The sequence below is a fragment of the Narcine bancroftii genome, chromosome 1, assembly GCF_036971445.1.
Source record: "Narcine bancroftii isolate sNarBan1 chromosome 1, sNarBan1.hap1, whole genome shotgun sequence".
Lineage (NCBI taxonomy): Eukaryota > Metazoa > Chordata > Chondrichthyes > Torpediniformes > Narcinidae > Narcine > Narcine bancroftii.
Window position 1 is genome coordinate 29411596 of NC_091469.1, and position 20795 is coordinate 29432390.

The 20795-nt window shown below is 43.4% G+C and overlaps 1 protein-coding gene across 5 annotated transcripts in view; it reads right to left on the reverse strand.

Annotated features, from left to right (window-relative positions):
• Positions 1–20795, reverse strand: part of inip (ints3 and nabp interacting protein) — a 39856-nt gene that overhangs the window by 15284 nt on the left and 3777 nt on the right. For 4 of the 5 annotated variants that reach the window (XM_069923382.1, XM_069923362.1, XM_069923372.1 and 1 more), the window contains exon 2: positions 16255–16299. In XM_069923382.1, the coding sequence (XP_069779483.1) occupies positions 16255–16279 (25 nt within the window). In that variant the 5' untranslated portion in view covers positions 16280–16299. Of the gene's footprint in view, positions 1–16244; positions 16300–20795 lie in introns of all 5 variants that reach the window. The other variant, XM_069923390.1, reaches the window with a different exon arrangement.

A 20795-nucleotide genomic window follows, 5' to 3' on the forward strand; every position in this document is an offset into this window, starting at 1 on the left:
CTAAGAACAAAGACAACTGCATTTGGTCTTTTTACAATTGTTGCAGAAATGGTTATAGAATTTCACTTTTCTTGACCAATATGTCAAGTAATTAGAAGATTGAGACATTTAATTGTTAAGAAAACATTCAATCAAGTTAGTTTGGCTTCAGTATGCCTGGGTTCCATACATGTATTTTCATTCTCTGGTTAACAGTGTGTATTTTGAAGGAAGGACAGATATACAAGTTTGCACCACAGCCAAAAAAATGAAATGTTAACTGCATTGCATAAATTCATACGCATTCAACAATTCCCATGTTTGAATCCACACCCAAGGTGTTAACACAAGAAATAAAGTGGCACAATTGACTTTGATGTCTTAATTAATTAAAATGTGTAATCAGGATTATGGATGCTAAAATCTTGAGCAAACAATTAGATAACGGAGGAACTCAGTGGATCAGGCAGCATCCATAGGTAAGAATGGTCAGTTAATGTTTTAGGTCAAGGTCCTTATTCAAGACTGTGTGGCGGCTCATCACAAGGCAGGCAAACTGGCCCCGCTTGTAAGCCACGCGGCGGGGCAGCCGGCCAAAATGGCGCTGTCGGACCACATGACGCCCTCCAGCGTGGTTCTCAGCCAGGTCCGGGCTGGGAGTATAAGTGCAGCCCATCAGCCTCCAATAAACTAGTCTGCTCAATGAGCTCAACCCGTCTGGTTGTGTGTGTTATTGCAGGAGCAGTGTAGCCGCTGCTACAATTGGTAACCCCGACTGGTTTAAACGTCTTTGAACCCATCATGAGCGAGGCTGGGATCAGCGCTATAGCCATAAAGCTGCCTGAATTCTGGCAGGAGCCAGAGACCTGGTTCGGCCACGTGGAGACCCAGTTTCACCTCCGCCAGATTTCTTCCGACACTCCTCAAGCCACAGTTCTCCGCTGCCTCACCGCGCCAAGGGGTGTTCCACCACATCCCCACCCAGGGCCCGCCGATTCACGCCAACTCCCGCCTGACAAGCTCCAGGTAGCGAAGGAAGAGTTTTTGCACCTGTTGGAGCTGGGGATCATTCAGCCGTTCAACAGCCCGTGGCCCTCGCCGCTCCACCTGGTCCCGAAAGCTTCCGGCGGCTGGCGTCCCTGCGGAGACCATCAACGGCTCAATGAGGCAACCGTTCCTGACCATTACCCCATCCCTCACATCCAGGACTTTATGGCCAACCTGTATGGCGCGAGGGTCTTCTCCAAGGTTGACCTGGTGTGTGGATATCACCAGATCCCAGTGCACCCCGAGGACATACCCAAGATGGCCATCATCACCCCCTTTGGCATGTTCAAATTCCTGCGCATACCGTTCAGGCTCAAGAACGCCACTCAGACCTTCCAGCGCCTCATGGACTCTGTGGGCAGGGACTTGGATTTCGTCTTTATTTATTTGGAGGACATCCTCATCGCCAGCAAGGACCGGGGCAACACAAGGCCCACCTACATGCCCTTTTCTCCCGGCTGGCTGACTTCGGTCTTACCATCAACCTGGCCAAGTGCCAGTTCCTGGGCCACACCATCAAGGCCGAAGGAGCCACGCCCGCCACTGCAAAGGTCGCCGCTATCAGGGAGTTCCCACACCCGGACAGCCTCAAGTGGCTGCAGGAGTTCGCGGGTACGGTAAACTTTTACAACCACTTCATCCCGGGAGCTGCACGCATCATGCAGCCGCTGTTCGCCCTCATTGCAGCCAAGCACAAGACGCTCGCTTGGAACCCAGAAGCCTGCACCGCATTAGAGGCCACCAAGGACACCCTGGCGAAGGCTGCCATGCTCACCCACCCGCACACCGACCTGCATGTGGCATTCTCTGTCGATGCCTCTGCCACAGCCGTTGGTGCCGTCCTGGAGCAGCAGGTGAATGGACTGGAAGCCGCTGGCATTCTTCAGCCACCTGCTTCGCCCGCCAGAATGCAAGTATAGTGCCTTTGACCGCAAGTTACTGGGCATGCACCTGGCAGTGCGGCATTTCCGCATATTTTGGAGGGGGAGGATTTTTACCATTTTCACAGACCACAAACCCCTCACTCAGGTGCTTGCGATGGCAAAGGATCCCTGGTCGGCCCGCCAGCAGCGTCACCTCTCCTTCGTGTTGGAGTTTACCACCGACATTCGGCACAAGGCGGGGAAGAACAATGTGGTTGCTGATGCACTCTCGCGACCGGCCATCTTCATGCTGACACCTGGCTTCGACTTCAACCAGCTTGCCCTGGCCAGGAAGCTGATGAGGAGACGAGGGCCTTCAAGACCGCCATCACCGGCCTGCAGTTCACAGACCTCCCGATTCCGAGCGGTGAAGGAACCATCCTGTGCGATATCTCCTTGGGCACCCCACGGCCAGTGGTTCCCCAGCAGACGCGCAGGCAGGTCTTCCGTCACATCCATGACCTTTCACATCCATCCATAAGGTACACGGGCTGGGCCAGGACATGCACCCATTGCCAGACGTCCAAGGTGCACAGGCACACCAGGGTGCCCGTACAGGAATTTGAGCATTTCCGAGAACGGTTCAGCCACATTCACGTGGACATCGTTGGGCTGTTTCCCGGGGCAACCGTTACCTGTTTACAGTGGTGGACTGCACCACTCGCTGGCCCGAGGCGATCCCAATACCACACTGCTCCCGATCACTGTTGCATGGGTCACCAGGTTCGGTGTCGCGGCTCACCTCACCAGTGATTGGGGCGCCCAGTTCACATCTGCGTTCTGGGCAAAAATTGCCAACAGGTTGGGGATCCAGCTACACTGCACCATGGCCTACCACCCACAGACTAATGGTCTGGTAGAACATCTGCACTGCCACCTTAGGTCAGGGCTCATGGCCCGCCTCACCGGTTCTGACTGAACGGATGAACTGCCTTGGGTGCTCCTGGGCAACCGCTTCACTTCCAAGGAAGATCTGCAGGCATCATCAGCTGAGCTGGTCTACGGTGCGCAGCTGGCACTACCTGGTGAGTTCGTCAACGCACCTCACAATCCCCAGCAGTCGCCGCATGAACTACTCCCTCACCTCAGGGCAAGCTTGGACTCTTTCGAACCCCCACCACCGTCCAGGCATGGCACCCACCTGTCTCACGTTCCTGGCGAACTGCTTTCTGCAGAGTACATTTTCGTTTGGCAGGGCCCAACCGCGGCACCTCTGCAGCAACTGTACGAGGGGCCGTACAGGGTTGTACAGCGTTCTGGCTCGAAGTTCACGCTGGACATGGGCGGCAGGTGGGAGCTGTTTACCATGGATAGGCTGAAGCCAGCGCACCTCGATCCCACCGAGCCCGTGGTCATTGCCCAGCCCAAGAAGCAAGGCCACCTGGCAAAAAAGGACATTAGCGGCGGTTCTGGGGGGCTGCGTGGCGGTTCACCACAAGGCAGGCGAACCAACCCTGCTTATCAGCCACGCAATGGGGCAGCCAGCCAAAATGGCACTGTCGGGCGTTTCCCTTCCTCCCAGCATGGGGCTCAGAAGCCCGCATTGGGGGACCATGTGACGCCCGGGTGACGTCAGCGCCCTCCAGCGCGGTTCTCAGCCAGGTCCGGGCTGGGTGTATAAGTAGAGCCCAGCAGCCTCCAATAAACTAGTCTGCTCACTGAGCTCAACCCGTCTGGTTGTGTGTGTTCTTTCAGGAGTCGCTACAACTGTACAAATACTGGTTGGAAAGCTGGTTTTAAATTCATGAATGTAAAGACTTCTGCAAGCTGCAGAGACCAAAATAGCAAATAATTTCACCACAAAGTTACTTTTAAAGCAGCCAGATAAAAGAATTCTGCCCTAAAAACTGTCATTTCTATTGAAAAGTTATTTCATTGAATATATTGTAATAAACACAACATCCAATTAAAATTTAGAATTTAGCTACCAGACTACTCTTGACAAATGTCAGCTAAAACCCTTTAAGAATATTATTCTATACATGTATTTTAGTGATGCAACAGGTAATTTAGCCACTAATTTTAAAAGGGAGGAAAATTTTCAAGGACGAGGAACAGAAAACACTATCACTCTTGTTGCCTTCCAATTTGAAATCATCCAACCCAGCATGCCTCCTGGATATTGTTGTTTGTACACATCAGTAAAAAATTTGCTATGGAAAGAAGACAAGATTAAATGTCTATTAAAGCAGTAATTTGATTTGAAATAGCTTGTTGTCCAAGCTTTTACTTTATAGTTACCAAATCACTTACACTTGGTGAAGCATGAAAGTCTGCAGACACTGATTATAATAAAAACACACCAAAATGTTGTAGGAACTCAGCCGGTCTTTTCAGTGTCCATAGGAGACATATATATTGTTGATGCTTTGGGCCTGAGCCCTTCCTCAAGGAATTAGCAGAATAAGCCAGAAACAAGACAATGCTGGTTGGGGGAGGAATCCAAACCAACAAAAGGTGTTAATTGGATAAGGGATGAGGTAAGAATTTATCATGTTCGTGGAGAAGATGATGGGGGATGAAGTAAGGGGGATGAAGTGAGGGGCGACAAAGTGAGGGAAATGGGTTTAACAGAAGCCAGAGAATTCAATATTTTGCTCCCCTGGGATAACTATTTTTAGCACCGCTGGATATCTTAACATAAATTTATAGCCTTTTTTCCATAGGATTGATTTTGCTGCGTTAAACTCCTTCCTCTTCTTTAGGAGCTCAAAACTTATGTCTGGGTAGAATTTTTTTTTTCAACCTTTGTACTGCAGTGGTTTTTAAATTCTTTCATATCTTTCCCTTCTTCATCTTACTTAAGACCCACTATCTTTATATTGTTTCGCCTACTATAGTTTTCCATTATATCCATTTTCTGAGCTAACAACTCCAGTGTTTTTTTTTTAAAAACTTTTTTGTCACTTTCTTCCAATTTTCTTTTTAAGTCGTTCACTTCCATTTCTACTGCCATTACACGTTCTTGCACATTTTCTAATCCTTTCCCTACATCTGTAATGACCAGCTCTATTCTACTCACATTTTCTTCTGTACTTTTCATTTCACTAAATTCTAGTGTCAACCATTCTTTTAATGCTTTCATTTGTTCTTGAATTTTAAAAAAAATCTATGTACTATCCATTCATTTTACCTCTAATTCCTCTGTGCAGAGCTTGGTGTTCTTCTTCTTCTGTGTCTGCTCTTGGGTTTGTGTCTTCTATTTCTCTTCCTTGGATCTGTGTCTCTTCTGACTTTCTTGTTGAGTTGCTTGTCTCAATTTGCTGGGTATTTTTTTTTAATGGTTTCTTGATGTTGGCCCTCTTCTGGGCTGGTTATCTGTTGTGTCTCCTGCTTCCGTTTTTCTTTCTCACCCCTCCCTTTCCTGTTGCTTTCTTTATCTTCCAGCTGGGAGCCCTGATGTCTGGTATCTCTCGGCTGTTCGTGCTGTGGAGTGAAACTCCACAGCTGGTTCCCCCCTCCTGTCGTGCGCATCGCTGTTTGGCTCTGTGAGCCATTTTTTGCAATCCTATGGTTGGTGGGTCGTGACCCTGCAGGGTCTCCACTAACCTTGGGGAGTGGGCTCCTCTTACCACGGCAGGTCCTTTCTTTTTTGTGCAAGCAAGGCCTTCACCTTTCTCTTCCGGCGTCTTTCTTCTTTTCTTCCCGTTGTTTTTGGCTTTTCTTTCTTAGGTGCCATTTTCTCCACACCTTTATTTTTTATTTGTTGTGATTTGTGTGTCTGGGGCTCTGCTTTTTCTTCACTTTTTTCCTTCTTTTCTGGAGAGGGCTGGTATTCTCCTACCGGCCACTACTCCATCACGTGACTCCTCCCCCGAGAATTCAATATTAATGCCATCTGGTTGGAGGGTGCTCAACTGGAAGGTGAGGTGTTGATCCTCCAATTTGCAGATGGTCTCAGTCTGACAGTGCACGAGACTATGAGCAGACATGTCAGCAAGGAAATGGGATGGAGAATTGAAACGTTGACCACTGGAAGATCCACACTATTGTGGCGGACAGAGCCGAGGTGCTCAACAAAGCAATCTCCCAGTCTGTGTCCATTCTCTCCGATGTAGAGGAGACCACAATGGGAGCATCAGATGCAATAGGTGACCCCTGCAGATTCACAAGTTAAATGTTGCTTCACTTGGAAGGACTGTTTGGGGTCCCGAATGGTGGTGAGGAAGGAGGTGTGGGTGCAGGTGGAGCATTTCCTGCAGTCACAGGGGTAAGACCCAAGAGTACGATAGATGGGGAGGGAGGAGTGGACAAGGGAACATGGAAGGAGCTGTCCCTGAAGAAGCCAGAGAGGGGAATATGTGTCTAGTGGTGGGATCACGTAGTAGGTGGCAGAAATGGCGGAAGAGGAAGTGTTGGATGCAGAGGCTGGGTAGGGTGGTACGAGAGGACAGCCAATTTACACCTTTTTTTTGGTATGGATTCCTCCCCCAGCCAACATTTTCTGAATTCTGAATCTTTGAGATTTACTGTTTCTGGCCTTATTCTACTTATTCCTTGAGGAAAGGCTCAGGCCTGAAACGTTGGCAATATATTTTTGACTCCTATGGATGCTGAAAAGACCAGCTGAGTTCCTTTAACATTTTGATGCATTTTCACTCACACTTGGTCCAAATGAGGATACAATCGCCCATGTTCTGCAGTTCCAATGACAGAAAAAAAACATGTATAATTATATCCAGAAAACCCTTAGTTTTGAGTGCCTTGCAATCAGTTGTTTTTCAGTCTTGATCAGTACAAATGAAGAGAAAACACAATACAAGAAAGAATACACAACATTCCAGCTAAAAAAATACTGCAAGTGTCATGAGCTGTAATTAATGGTTAGACATATGCTGACTCTTTAAAGAGTAATGTTGATTGCAATTTATTTAGAATTAATTGTATTTTTGAGATATTTCAACACTTACCTTAATTTTACATGAATGCTTTGATCTTATTTTGCATTCTGTGAATTATGTAAAATAGTTAAACATTTTGCTTCTCCCTTCAAGCTTTGATGCTAGTGAATTTTTCATTGTGCTCAATATTGCTGGACACGTCGTTTCTCTCATCAGACAGAAACCAATATTTGAAGAGAAAGGCTCTTTTATATCAGCGTACAAGGTTTATTCTTCAGATATGTTTTGGGATGGTGGGGGCAAGAGTACAATGCTTGTTGAGAAATTGAATAATTTCAGAAACCATTTACAAGAACAGTATTAAATAGTTTGTGTTATGAAAACAAATGTTAGAAATTGTATTGTCAATACTCTAGGCTTCCCAATAGCCACTGGGAACTGGAGGGAAAGATATAGATTATGGAAAATTGCAAAAGCCACAGGGTTATAGTAGGAGTCTGAGTTTCCCAATATTGACTAGGATATTATTTGTGCTAGTGGCTTAGATAGGGGAGAATTTGTTAAGTGTGCCCAACAGTCTTCCTTGAAGCAGCACACATAGATAGCTCAACCAGGATGGGGGCCATTCTCACAAACAACCCTGGCCAGGTGGTCAGAGTTTCGGTGGGCAATAATGATCATTCTTCCTTAACTTTCAAGACACTGATGACAAGGATAAGCTTGGGCCTTGTATAAAATTACCAGTTTGGGGGGGGGGGGGGGAGGGCAAATTATGACATGTTTAGACAGGAGTTCATTGGAAGCTAAGGCTAAAGGGGGGTGTTCCTGTGCTATTCATTTATATATTTTCATTTCTTGACTTACACCAGCATGAATAAAAAGTCAATGTTTTCTTTCTTTGAAATATCACCTGTGGCTTTGTACACGAAATCACAATTTACTAGCCATCATATTTAGCCCTGACAGTCATGAAAAACACAATTGATTTTAAAATTTCTATTGCTTTCCACATTGTCAACTTTAAAGATTTAATCAATAAAAATTTAACATTCAACAGAAATTTGTTTGGAATTTTGGCAACTCAACTCTTTAAAAGCTTCCAAATTAAACTAAAGTCCAATATCCCAGACTTTTTTTTTAAGTTTGCCTGATACATTGCACACATCTTGCCTGTATATACCCCAACCAACCAATTTTCCCTTGCAACCGCTGCAATCGTGTCTGCCTGTCCCGCATCGGACTGGTCAGCCACAAACGAGCCTGCAGCTGACGTGGACTTTTTTACCCCCTCCATAAATCTTCGTCCGCGAAGCCAAGCCAAAGATATCCCCAACACTATCTGTCCAAAGTCTTGGTCTTGTTATGATCAGAGGTCATCAGTCTGAAATCTTAACTCTCTCCCTCATCTTGGGCTATCTAATCAGCTGAGTATTTCCACTATTTTCTGGATTTATGTCAGATTTCGAGCATCAGCAGTATTTGCGATTGGTGTGGATACTCCAATGTGCATAGATTATGTTTATGGAAAAGGGGAGGGAATGAGAAGTGCATTTAAAATTCTTAATTCAAATAACAAAATATGATTATGTAAAATGTAATTTTGCACACCCATTAAGATATTGCTCTTTACTGAATTACTAGTCCAATGAAATGAAAATCTAATTATGGAACAGAAATTAGATTTGCAGCAAAATACTAATCACCACAGTGTGACTGAACATAAATTACACAATGAACCTATTTTGAGAGTAGAAGAGATGATTAATTGGTTTGGAAGCTATATGTGGCAGAATTTAATAAATAAGATCCAGATTCTTAAGATTTTTTATGGAGCTCTGAAAGTAAACTCTTAAACACAACTGTGCCATTTATAAGTTACATGATCTAAGATGAACCAGCAGAGAGGGTAGATGAATTTCTCGAGTTAGCTAGAGGCAAGGATCTAGTTAACAGAGGGGATGTTGTTATGTGTGATTGCCTTAGGTCCATTCACAACTCTCTACAGATTCTTGTGGTCTAGGGCAGTGCAGTTCCCACACCAAGCTTTAGGGTTAACAGATTGGATTTTCTATTTACATCATTTATTGCATTTTCCATCTCAATTAATGTTTTCCTCTTCTAACTTTATCTCACCATGATGGGAGGACTGATTTTTGGGCTTAAAATCTCAGCCCAATGTATTCATGCCAACCAAATTGGTCCATTTGCCTACATTTGCCCCATATCCATCTCAACTCTATCTCTCCAAGTGTCTTTGAAGAGTCATTGTACCAACTTCCACAGCTTTCTATGGCAGCTCTTTTCAAATAAAAACTACCCTCTGAAAATGTTGCTCCTCAGGACCCTCTTAAATGACTCCTCAGACCCATATCCACCAGCTTTAGAAATTTCTACCTTGGTTAAAAAATGAACATTCACTTTATTCATGATCTGCATGACAAATTAAAGCTCTACAATTACCCCTCACTCTCCCATGCTGTAGAAAATAAAGACCTGTGGCAGTGAGTAGTGAAAGAAACACAGCCACCACATTGAGGGTCATTAACGACTTTTATTTGAATTTGGTGCGTGCCCCTTTAAGGGCAGCGCTGGCTCAATCACTCTATGCGTGATGACTTCACAGAAGCTGCCTGGGGTGCGCGCCATGCAGGAAATTTGACTGGGGAAGAAACCCCCAACGGCACCATCTTTCGATGTGGCGTTACAAGCGGGGCCGGTTCACCTTGCCGCCATAGACCCACCCTATCCAGCCTCTACATGTCAAGCTTTCCAGTCCCAGAACAATCTGGCCAATCTCCTCTGCATCCTTCCAATTTATTGATAACGTTCCTAAGGCTGAGCAACCAGAACGCCACACAGTAGCCCAAGTGCCTTATACCATACAGCTATATGATGACCTAATTTTGTACTCAAACATTCACCATAGAATCAGAATCAGTCACCCTGATGCACCCACACGTTCCCTCCTGCCACTCCCTCCCATCTTCCCTCCCCCCTCACATACCCTCCCACGATCCTACCACCTCAGCCTCCCATGGTCCCGCCTTCTCCTCCCTCCCATGTTCCCTTTCCCCGTCCTCTCCCCCTCCCACTTTCCCTCTTCCTCCCCTTCCCCCCTCCCATTTAATCTACCTGTCCTGGTATGAAATCTTCAGCTTTGTCACAGTTATATTTCATTTGCCTCTCCTTGACTCACCTTCACAACTGATCTTTGGACAACGAAGATTTTGCTTCATGAACACTGGGTATTTTATGGATTTTGGGCTGCTGATCACGAAAATCACCTTAACGTTTTCCTATCACGTACTTTTAAAAAAAATATAACCACTTTTAGTGATTTCCTGTCATATTTTTAACCTGCTTTAAGCATTCAAAACCATGACTGGCAACATGCCATTCGCACTCAGCGGAAAAACAATTTTAGGTCAGTTGAACTAACTCAATGTGTCAACATCATTATACGATTAAATACACTAAATACAAAAAAAGTTCAATTTAATAGTTCCCAAACTTCCTATGCGATGCAGCACATCTGAAATTATCTTTGTTTTCAGCTTGAAGTTGTCTATCATAATTCCCAATTTTATTTCCAGGAAACAAACCTTTTGAAAAAAATTCATGTCTAGTGCGATCAGTAACTACCCTTTCAAACTAGCCGCCCAACACAAAGCTTCCCACAAAGGAAGAAATCAGAATTGTACAGTATGGAAAAAGGCCATTCAGCCCAATTCATCCATACCAACCAGAGGGCACCCGTCAGAACTAATTCCATCACTCAGCATTTGGCCCTTATCCTTCTTGACCTAGACAATTTAAATGCTCATCTAGACACTTCTTTAAATGCATTCAGCAATCCAGTTTCAGCCATCCTCTCTGGTAATACTTTCCAAGTACTTACCACTCTGAATGAAAAAGGGTCCCCTCATATCCCCTCTAAATCTCTTTCCTCCTCATGCAAAGCCCAAGTCCTTTAGTTTTATCTTCCTCTGATATCTATATTATATTACAAAGAACAAGGGTCCCTGCAATGATTCTATGATTTACTTACCACTAGTCACAGCATCCAATTGTAAAAACAATCCTTACCATTCCCCTCCTTTTGGCAAGTCAATTTTGGATACCCTTTCCCAACTTGTCTTAGAACCCATTGGCCTCAACTTTTTCCAAACAATCTTCAATGTGGGACCTTGTCAAAAATGTAACAAAATCTATGCAAATCACATTCACCTTGCCTTGATCGATACACTTCGTTAGTTCAAAAAAATTTCAACAAATTGGTCAGAAAGAATATTGTAGTAACCTGCTGACCAGGATACAACCCTGTACACAAAAAGGCCGATGAACACGGCAACTGCGCAGACCTTTGTTCCAGGTGAACACCCACATAGCAGGAAACAGTGAGGAATGGCAGGAACGCCGCCCAGTCGGAACTCGAAACTGCCATAATGTAATTCACGACATCAGAAGCAAGGAGTGAATGTAAGCAGAGCTGCCGGTGCAATAAATCAGTTTTCAACTCCTCGTGTGTCTTCTTTCCACACTACATTGGTGACCCCGACTGGTCTAACTGGCAGATGGACCAGAAAATGACAGAACAAGCAGCTCTTCATGCGGTTTTTTTTTAAAAGCTGCCAACTTCCTGAGCGTCACAGCGACACGTGTGGTTCAAACAGGCCAAGGCCTAGTGCCACCTTTGACAGATCAATGCCAACGACTCATGCTACTACTAGATGGTGAGCTCACTCGACCAGGGGACAGCAGTAAGGGTCGTTAAGTTACTATGGCAGTCTCTGGAGCAAGGCAAATACGATGTCCTCAAGGAACCTATTAATCCGCACCTTTGGGCTCTCACGGCGTGAGCATGCTGCCTGATTGCTGCATTTGAATGGTTTGGGAGACAGGGCCCCATCCTCCCTCATAAGCGAAATGCTCAACCTTGCTGAGGGCACAGGTCTTGCCTGTTGTTTGACCAGATTTTCCTGGAGCAGCTGCTGAAGATATCAGACTCTTGCTCGCCAACAAGGACTTCAGTGACCCCAGGAAAGTTGCAGTCCGGATGGACATGCTCTGGAGAGCGAAGAAAGAAAACGGCTCCTTGGTGGAGCAGGTCGCTAGGCCCCACACAGAGCTAGCAACAAGGCCACAGCAAACAGAGAGGAAAGTGGAGCCCGAACCCAACTGTATTGCTATTATCATCAGCGATGGGGTGCAGATGCCCGTCGATGCCACTTACCCTGCATGTTTCAAGAAAACGTCATGGCCAACCATCATTGATGGCTGCGGTGGTTGGCCAACATGACAGCCACCTCCACGTTTGGGTCTGTCAGGAAGACACTTCCTCGTAGAAATCGACGCCAAAGTAAATATCCCCCCCCCCCCCCCCAAGCCTATGACACCCAGAATAGCAAACTGGGCCCAGGACCGACGGCAGCAAGCAGCACCACCATACGAACGTTCAGCACCTGCACCATTCCCCTCCACCTTGGCAGCAACCGGCTCACATGGACATTCACGATTGTGGTGATGGTGCAACCACTGCTGGGAGCAAACTTCCTGTGAGCCCACTATCTGCTGGTGGATGTTAAAGGGCGGCTATTGGTGCACGCAAGGACTTTTCAAACCACACCCCTGGGGGAAGCCAAGTTACCTGCTCCCTCCCCCACCTCAACTCCATTATGCAGATCCTAGCAGAGTTCCCTTTGATTGTGGCTCCAGTTTTCTGCCACCGAGCCAAAGCACAGGGTAAGACACCATATCTTCACTGAGAGCCCCTTGGTCCATGCCAAGGCACGCCGCCTCCCCCATGCCCACCCTTGCCAAGGGGGAGTTTAAAAAAATGGAAGGACTAGGGATAGTGGAGCATTCTGACAGCCCCTGGGCCTCCCCCTGTACATGGTTTCAAAGGTAGCTGGAGAGAGGAGACCATGTGGTGATTATTCCTGCCTCAATGAGGTCATGTGACAGCACTGCCTCGCTACTTAGTTGGAGGATACACCAGCTGCCAATCAAGGTTTGGTTCTGCCCAAACCATTAGTGCACACCTTGCTGTTGGCCACATGTAAATTACTTGGACTGAACTCTCCAGCCTGCCTGTACTTGGCCTTGGGCCATTGGCTATTTTAATTAGATTAACTCTCCTACCACTGAGCTATTGGCCCCCAGTAACTGATGTGGGCTTGTCCCTCCAGCACTATAAAGGTGCCATGTGCTCTTTGTTCTCCCTCTCTGCCAGCTTGGGACCACCCTGCTTTACTCCAGGCTTAGAAATGTGGAAGAGCGCTAGAGAAACTGTTGGTAGTATGTGCACTGTTAAAAGGGTTGGGAGCATTTAATTAGTGTCCCTTGTGGCATAGAGCCATGGGACACTGTCATAGTGGTTTTTCCCTGATCATTGTATGTTCCAGTTCATTTGTGTGTGTGTGTGTGTGTGTGTGTGTGTGTGTGTGTGTGTGTGTGTGTGTGTGTGTGTGTGTGTGTGTGTGTGTGTGTGTGTGCACATATAGAGGTTTGCCTAACACATCGACCCTGTTGTCCCATTTCCATCTCTGAAATAAACATGTACTTTGTACCTCCACTTTGATCTGGTTCTTAACCTGTGGGACCCACATGAACCCAAACAACACCACCACATACAACAGGTACCACCATGCCCCTCATCCAATACTTTACCGCTAACTTACAAGGGGCAAGGGTGTTTTCAAAATCAATCTCATCAGGGATTATCATCAGATCCCAGACCATCCTGATGACATCCCCAAAACCCTTTTGGGTTTCTTTGAATTCCTGATAATTCCCTTTGGACTTAAGAATGTGGCCCAGAGGCTGATGGATGTGGTGGGTTGGGATCTCTCATTTGCATTCATCTATTTGGACAATATTCTCATTACCAGCTGCAAAAACAAGGAGCATGTTGCCCACCTAAAGCAAATGTGTGCCTGGCTGCAGGAATTCAGGCTAACTATAAATCCTGATAAGAGCCAGATTGGGTTGGAAATGATGCCTGGGGCATCGGACCAACAGACATGGAGCAAAACCCATGTCTGAAAAGGTATAGGCCGTTCAGGGCTTTGCCAAGCCCTGCACAGTGAAGGGGCTGTAAGAATCACCAGTGAAATTAACTTTTATCACCGATTCATACCGGCTGTACCTCACATCACGCACCCACTTTTTGCGCTCATGGCAGGGAAAGGTAAGGACATTACCTGGGACAATGAGGTCTCAGAGGGATTCCAGAAGTCCAAAGACACTCCTGCCAATGCCACCCTTCTGCTACACCCCAGGCCTGAGATACCAACTGCCCTCACAGTAGATGCCTCAAGCACAGTGGAAGAGGGCGCACTGGAACAATTCACTGAAGAACAATGGCAGCTCCTGGCCGCCTTTAGCAGGCACCTCTGGCCATCTGAACTCAAATACAGCTCCTTTAACCAGGAGCTATTTTCATTGTACCGAGCAGTCAGGCACTTCTGGTATTTTCTGGAAGGCAATTCAAGGTCTTCATAAACCTTTGCCTTTCACAAAGTGTCTGACCCTTGGTCTGTCAGGCAGCAGCAACACTCCTCTTACATATCTAAATTCACCATGGACATCCAACACATCAACGGCAATACCAACATGGTGGCTGATGCACTGTCCTGCCCTGTGATCGAGTCTGTCCAGGCCCTATTCCAGGGAATAGACTTCCACCCTAGCCAAGGTGCAGCAGGAGGACCAGGAGATCCTGGCATGCAGAACAGCCATTTCCAGCCGCAGGCTGGAGGATGTTGCCATCGGTCCTGGCAACCAGAAGCCCTTCTGCGACATCTCCACTGGCAAACCCCGCTCCATCATGCCGACAGCATGGAGGTGGCAGGTCTTCAGCAAGGTGCACAACCTGGCGCCCTCAGCTATCAAGACTTCTGTAAAAAATTGTGGCCAGTAGGTCCATCTGGCATGGCCTCCGGAAACAGGTCAGTGGGCCAAGACCTGCACGCTCTGCCAGACATCCAAGGTGCATGACAAGGCACCACCCCCCTCCCCAGACGTTCGAGCAAGCGCGGCGTTGGGTCAGCCATATCCATATTGACATAGTAGGGCCACTGCTGGTCTCCTGTGGAATGAAATATCTCCTCACCATGAATGACTGCTCCACAAGGTGGCTGGAGGTGGTCCCACTCGCTGACACAACCACCGAGACCTGCACGAGGGCACTGATTAGCACCTGGGTGTCAAGGGCACTGGGCGGTGCTGGACAAGTTTCTAGGAACCCAGCTCCAACAGAACATGGCTTACCAACTCAGGCCAATGGGTTGCTGGAGCAGTTCCATAGACATCTAAAGGCGGTCTCGAAGGCTTGACTCCAAGGGCCAACTAGGTGGACGAGTTACCCTGGACTGCACTGCACCAAAAAAGGACTTTAACGCCTCCACAGCCAAGATGGTAATAGCAGGGGAGTTCTTGACTGGCCCCAAGGACCTGGAGGACCCCACAGCCTCATTTACTAAGCTCAGTGAAAAACTGGGAACTCTTAGCACCTCCACAGGCTTCGTCACACGGCCAGGCCAAAACCTACGTCCTCAAAGACTTCATTCGTTAAGTTTTCATTTGGAGGAGCCACACTGAATACCTCTGCAATTGCCATATGTGGAGCTGTAAAGTAATTAGGCACAATGGGTCAATATGTGTGCTGGATATCAATGGTAAGGAAGAGACTTTCACGATCGACCGCCTCAAACTAGCACACCTGGACATTAGCTAACCAGTCTCCCCAAAGCTCCTGCGTTGCAGAGGTAGGCCACTGAAAAGTGCTCTGATTGCTGGTTCTGGTGGGGGGGGTGGTGGTCATGTAGCAGCCCACTAACAGGGTCCCTTGCACCATGGCATCATATTAGTGCTACGTGAAACAAATACTTGCCTTTTACTATTAATTAGTTGCTCTAGATTTTGCAGCTTGCTTTAGCAAACAAAAATAAGTCATTGCAGAGATGCTATAATCACTGGACTGGATGAAAGAAATCATCACGCAACCAGTACACAAAGTGGCCGACGAATGCTTAGACCCCATGGAGGCCAACAACTTTCCTCCCAGGTGACATGGCAGTAAATAGCGAGTAACAGCCATCTCACTCTTGACTCCCAGAACAGAATACAATCCATAGTTATTTGTGGGAGCTGAAACAAAATAAAAACTTTTGATCAATGCCAAATAAGTCATGACAAGAGCAATGCGAACCATGTGCATAGATCCATCTAGTATAATGAATGTTGCAGTGTGTGAAGAAAGATGGAAGAAGTTGGGAGGGCAGCATAAGGTATTTTAGAAAACAGGAAAGAAAGGCAAATTAGGAAAAGAAAAAAACTGACAAATTCTTCTTTGGCATTGTGTCTATTTATCACCAGTACATTTCTGAAGAGCTTTGAGAGCTTTCTTCTATAGTAACAGCACATCATGGCAGAAAGAGACAGTTAGTCTTACATCATCTTACCTGGAGCTGGAGGGTTTGTTGTCATTTCTGTCGAACATCCAAAATCTACATAAAAAAAGTGAGATAATTATCAGGATTATACATTAAAGGTCAGGAGGCAACCAGAAGGTAAAACCTGAACAGTAATGAAGCATATCCCGTACAAACATAAATGCTGCTGAGAATACAGCAACTCAGAGAATTTATATAGAAAATCAATACTTGTCCAGCAGCAAATTGTTTACAAAAGGCATTGGTCCATTGGTTTCAGTCCCAGTCAAAAAACAAGCCTGATAGAATAAAAAGTTTATGAAACTTCAACTCTAGTGTCTTCCTTTGTTTTCAAGGTTGGTAACAGAATTTGAAATAAAGCCAGAAAGCTTGTGTGTCAACAATTCTTCCACTACATGTCTTGAACATGGTTGCAAGTGATTTCTTTCATCCAGTCCAGTGATTGTAGCAGCTCTGCAATGACTTCCTTTTGCTTGCTAAAGCAAGGTGCAAAATCTAGAGCAACCTTTATAAACCAATTAATAGTAAAAGGCAAGTATTTGTTTCACGTAGCACTAATATGATGCCATGGTGCAAGGGACCCAAATATAGTGACAAATGGTTTGCCAATTTAAGATGCCAATTGCAAAATAAATAAATCACATGATAGGAACTAGAAATTAGAATGACAGACTATTTTTTTTTAAATTTTTCACACCATAAATCACATTGATCAAGATACATATATTTTCCTTTTCAAATATATAGTGTCGTTTTCTCCCCCCCTCCCTCTTCCCATCCCACCCTCCCTACTTCCCCTCCCATTCTTTTAAAGTACAGAATCTAAGATACATTAAACCAGTCAAACAATGTTGTCACTCAATAAAAATAAACAAGAAATTCCACTGAGTCAATTCTTTTCATTTCCTTCTCCTTCTGTCATTTTAGGTGGCAGATGTCCCCGGTAGGTTTTCTCTATTGTGTTTCATGTATGGCTCCCATATTTGTTCAAATATTGCAATATTATTTCTTAAATTATGTTATTTTTTCTAATGGAATACATTTATTCATTTCTATATACCATTGTTGTATTCTCAAGTTATCTTCTAATTTCCAGGCTGACATAATACATTTTTTTGCTACGGCTAGGGCTATCCTAACAAATCTTTTTTGTGCACCATCCAAATCAAGTCCAAATTCTTTGTTTTTTATGTTACTTAGGAGGAAGATCTCTGGGTTTTTTGGTATATTGCTTTCTGTAATTTTATTTAATATCTGGTTTAGATCTTCCCAAAATTTTTTCACTTTCTCACACGTCCAGATTGCATGAATTGTTGTTCCCATTTCTTTTTTACAATGAAAACATCTGTCAGATACTGTAGGGTCCCATTTATTTAACTTTTGAGGTGTAATGTATAGCCTGTGTATCTAGTTATATTGTATCATACGTAACCTCGTGTTTATTGTATTTCTCATAGTTCGAGAGCATAACTTCTCCCATGTTTCCTTCTTTATCTTTATGTTTAAATCTTGTTCCTATTTTTGTTTAGTTTTACCATTTGTTTCCTCATTCTCCATTTCTTGCAGTTTAATATACATATTTGTTATAAATTTTTTGATTATCATTGTATCTGTAATCACATATTCAAAATTATTTCCCTCTGGTAACCTCAGACTGCTTCCCAATTTGTCCTTCAAGTAGGATTTCAGTTAGTAGTATGCCAACACTGTATCTTGAGTTATATATTTATTCTTCATTTGTTCGAAGGATAGTAATTTATTTCCTGAAAAACAATTTTCTATTCTTTTGATCCTTTTTTCTCCCATTCTCTAAAGGAAAAGTTATCTATTGTAAAAGGGATTAACTGATTTTGCTTCAGTAATAGTTTTGGTAATTGGTAATTTGTTTTATTCCTTTCTACATGAATCTTCTTCCAAATATTGAGCAGATGATGTAATACTGGAGAATTCCCACGTTGTACCAATTTTTCATCCAATTTATATAATATATGTTCAGGTATCTTCTCCCCTATTTTATCTAGTTCTAATCTAGTCCAATCTGGCTTTTCCCTTGTTTGATAAAAATCTGATAGGTATCTTAATTGTGCGGCTCTATAATAATTTTTAAAGTTTGGTAGTTGTAAGCCTCCTTGTTTATACCATTCTGTTAATTTATCTAGTGCTATCCTCGGTTTCCCCCCTTTCCATAAAAATTTCCTTATTATTTTCTTTAACTCCTTGAAGAATTTCTCCGTCAAGTGTATCGGCAATGCCTGAAACAGGTATTGTATCCTTGGGAAAATGTTCATTTTAATACAGTTTATCCTTCCTATTAGTGTTAGTGGTAAGTCTTTCCAATGCTCTAAGTCGTCCTGTAATTTTTTCATTAGTGGATAATAATTGAGTTTATATAGATGGCTGAGGTTTTTATTTATTTGTATACCTAGATATCGTATTGCTTGCATTTGCCATCTAAATGGTGATTCTTTCTTAAATTTTGAGAAAATACGCATTATTCATTGGCATTGCTTCACTTTTATTTGCTTTAATCTTGAAACGTGACACTTCTCCATATTCCTTCAATTTCTTATGTAATTCTTTTATTGATAATTCTGGTTCTGTTAAGTATTCTATAATGTCATCTGCAAATAAACTGATTTTATATTCCTCGTCTTTTTTTTTTATCCCTTTTATTTTATTTTCTGTTCTTATCAATTCTGCTAGTGGTTCTATAGCTAACGCGAACAATAGGGGTGATAGTGGGCATCCCTGCCTTGTTGATCTGCTTAAGTTAAATTGCTTTGATATATATCCATTTACTGTCACTTTCGCCAATGGCCCCTTATATAATGCTTTAATCCAATTAATATACTTCTCTGGTAAACTGAATTTTTGTAATACTTTGAATAAATAATTCCATTCTACTCTGTCAAAGGCCTTCTCTGCATCTAAAGCAACCTCTACTGTTGGAGATTTATTTCCTTCTATTGCATGAATTAAGTTAATAAATTTACAGATATTGTCTGTTGTTCGCCTTTTTTTAATAAATCCAGTTTGGTCTAGATTTACTATTTTATGTACATAGTCAGCTAATCTGTTTGCTAATAGTTTAGCTATTATCTTATAATCTGTGTTAAGTAAAGATATTGGTCTATATGACGCTGGTGCGAGTGGATCTTTCCCTGTCTTTGGTATTACTGTAATTATTGCTGTTTTGCATGAATCTGGTAAGCTTTGTGTTTTGTCAATCTGGTTGATTACTTCCAGGAGGGGAGGAATTAATAAATTTTTAAATGTTTTATAGAATTCTATTGGGAATCCATCCTCTCCTGGTGTTTTATTATTCGGTAGTTTTTTTATTATCTCTTGTATTTCTACTATTTCAAATGGTTCTGTTAATTTATTTTGTTCCTCTGTTTGTAATTTTGGTAGTTCAATTTTAGTTAAAAATTCATCTATTTTGACTTCTTTCCCTTCGTTTTCAGTTTGGTATAATTGTTCGTAGAATTCTCTGAAGTTTTCATTAATCCCCATTGGATTATATGTGATTTGTTTGTCTTTTTTCCTTGATGCCAATACCATTCTCTTAGTTTGTTCTGTCTTAAGCTGCCATGCTAGAATTTTGTGCGTTTTTTCTCCGAGTTCATAATATTTCTGTTTTGTCTTCATTATTTTCTTCTCCACCTTATATGTTTGTAGTGTTTCATATTTTATTTTTTTATCTGCCAATTCTCTTCTTTTAGTTGTGTCTTCCTTCATTGCTAATTCTTTTTCTATATTTACTATTTCCCTTTCCAATTGCTCTGTTTCCTGATTGTAGTCCTTCTTCATCTTGGTTACATAACTTATTATTTGCCCTCTGATGAACGCTTTCATTGCATCCCATAGTATAAACTTATCTTTCACTGATTCCGTATTTATTTCAAAGTACATTTTAATTTGTCTTTCAATGAATTCTCTAAAATCCTGCCTTTTAAGTAGCATGGAGTTTAATCTCCATCAAAACATTCTTGGAGGGATGTCCTCTAACTCTATTGTCAATATCAGGGGTGAATGGTCCGATAATATTCTAGCTTTATATTCTGTTTTTCTTACTCTGTCTTGCATACGAGCTGATAACAGGCATAGGTCTATTCTTGAGTATGTTTTATGTCTACCCGAATAATATGAATATTCCTTTTCCTTTGGGTGTTGTTTCCTCCATATATCCAAAAGTTGCATTTCTTGCATCGATTTAATTATAAATTTGGTTACTTTGTTCTTTCTGTTAATTTTTTTCCCAGTTTTATCCATGTTTGAATCCAAATTAAGGTTGAAATCCCCTCCTATTACTATGTTCCCTTGCGTGTCTGCTATCTTCAAAAAAATATCTTGCATAAATTTTTGATTTTCTTCGTAGGTTAATATACATTGAGTAAATTCCAAAACTCCGAATATATCTGACATTTTATCATTACATATCTCCCTGCTGAATCTATTATTTCCTCTTCTATTTTAATTGGTACATTTTTACTGATTAATATAGCTACTCCTCTAGCTTTTGAATTAAATGACGCTGCTGTTAAATGTCC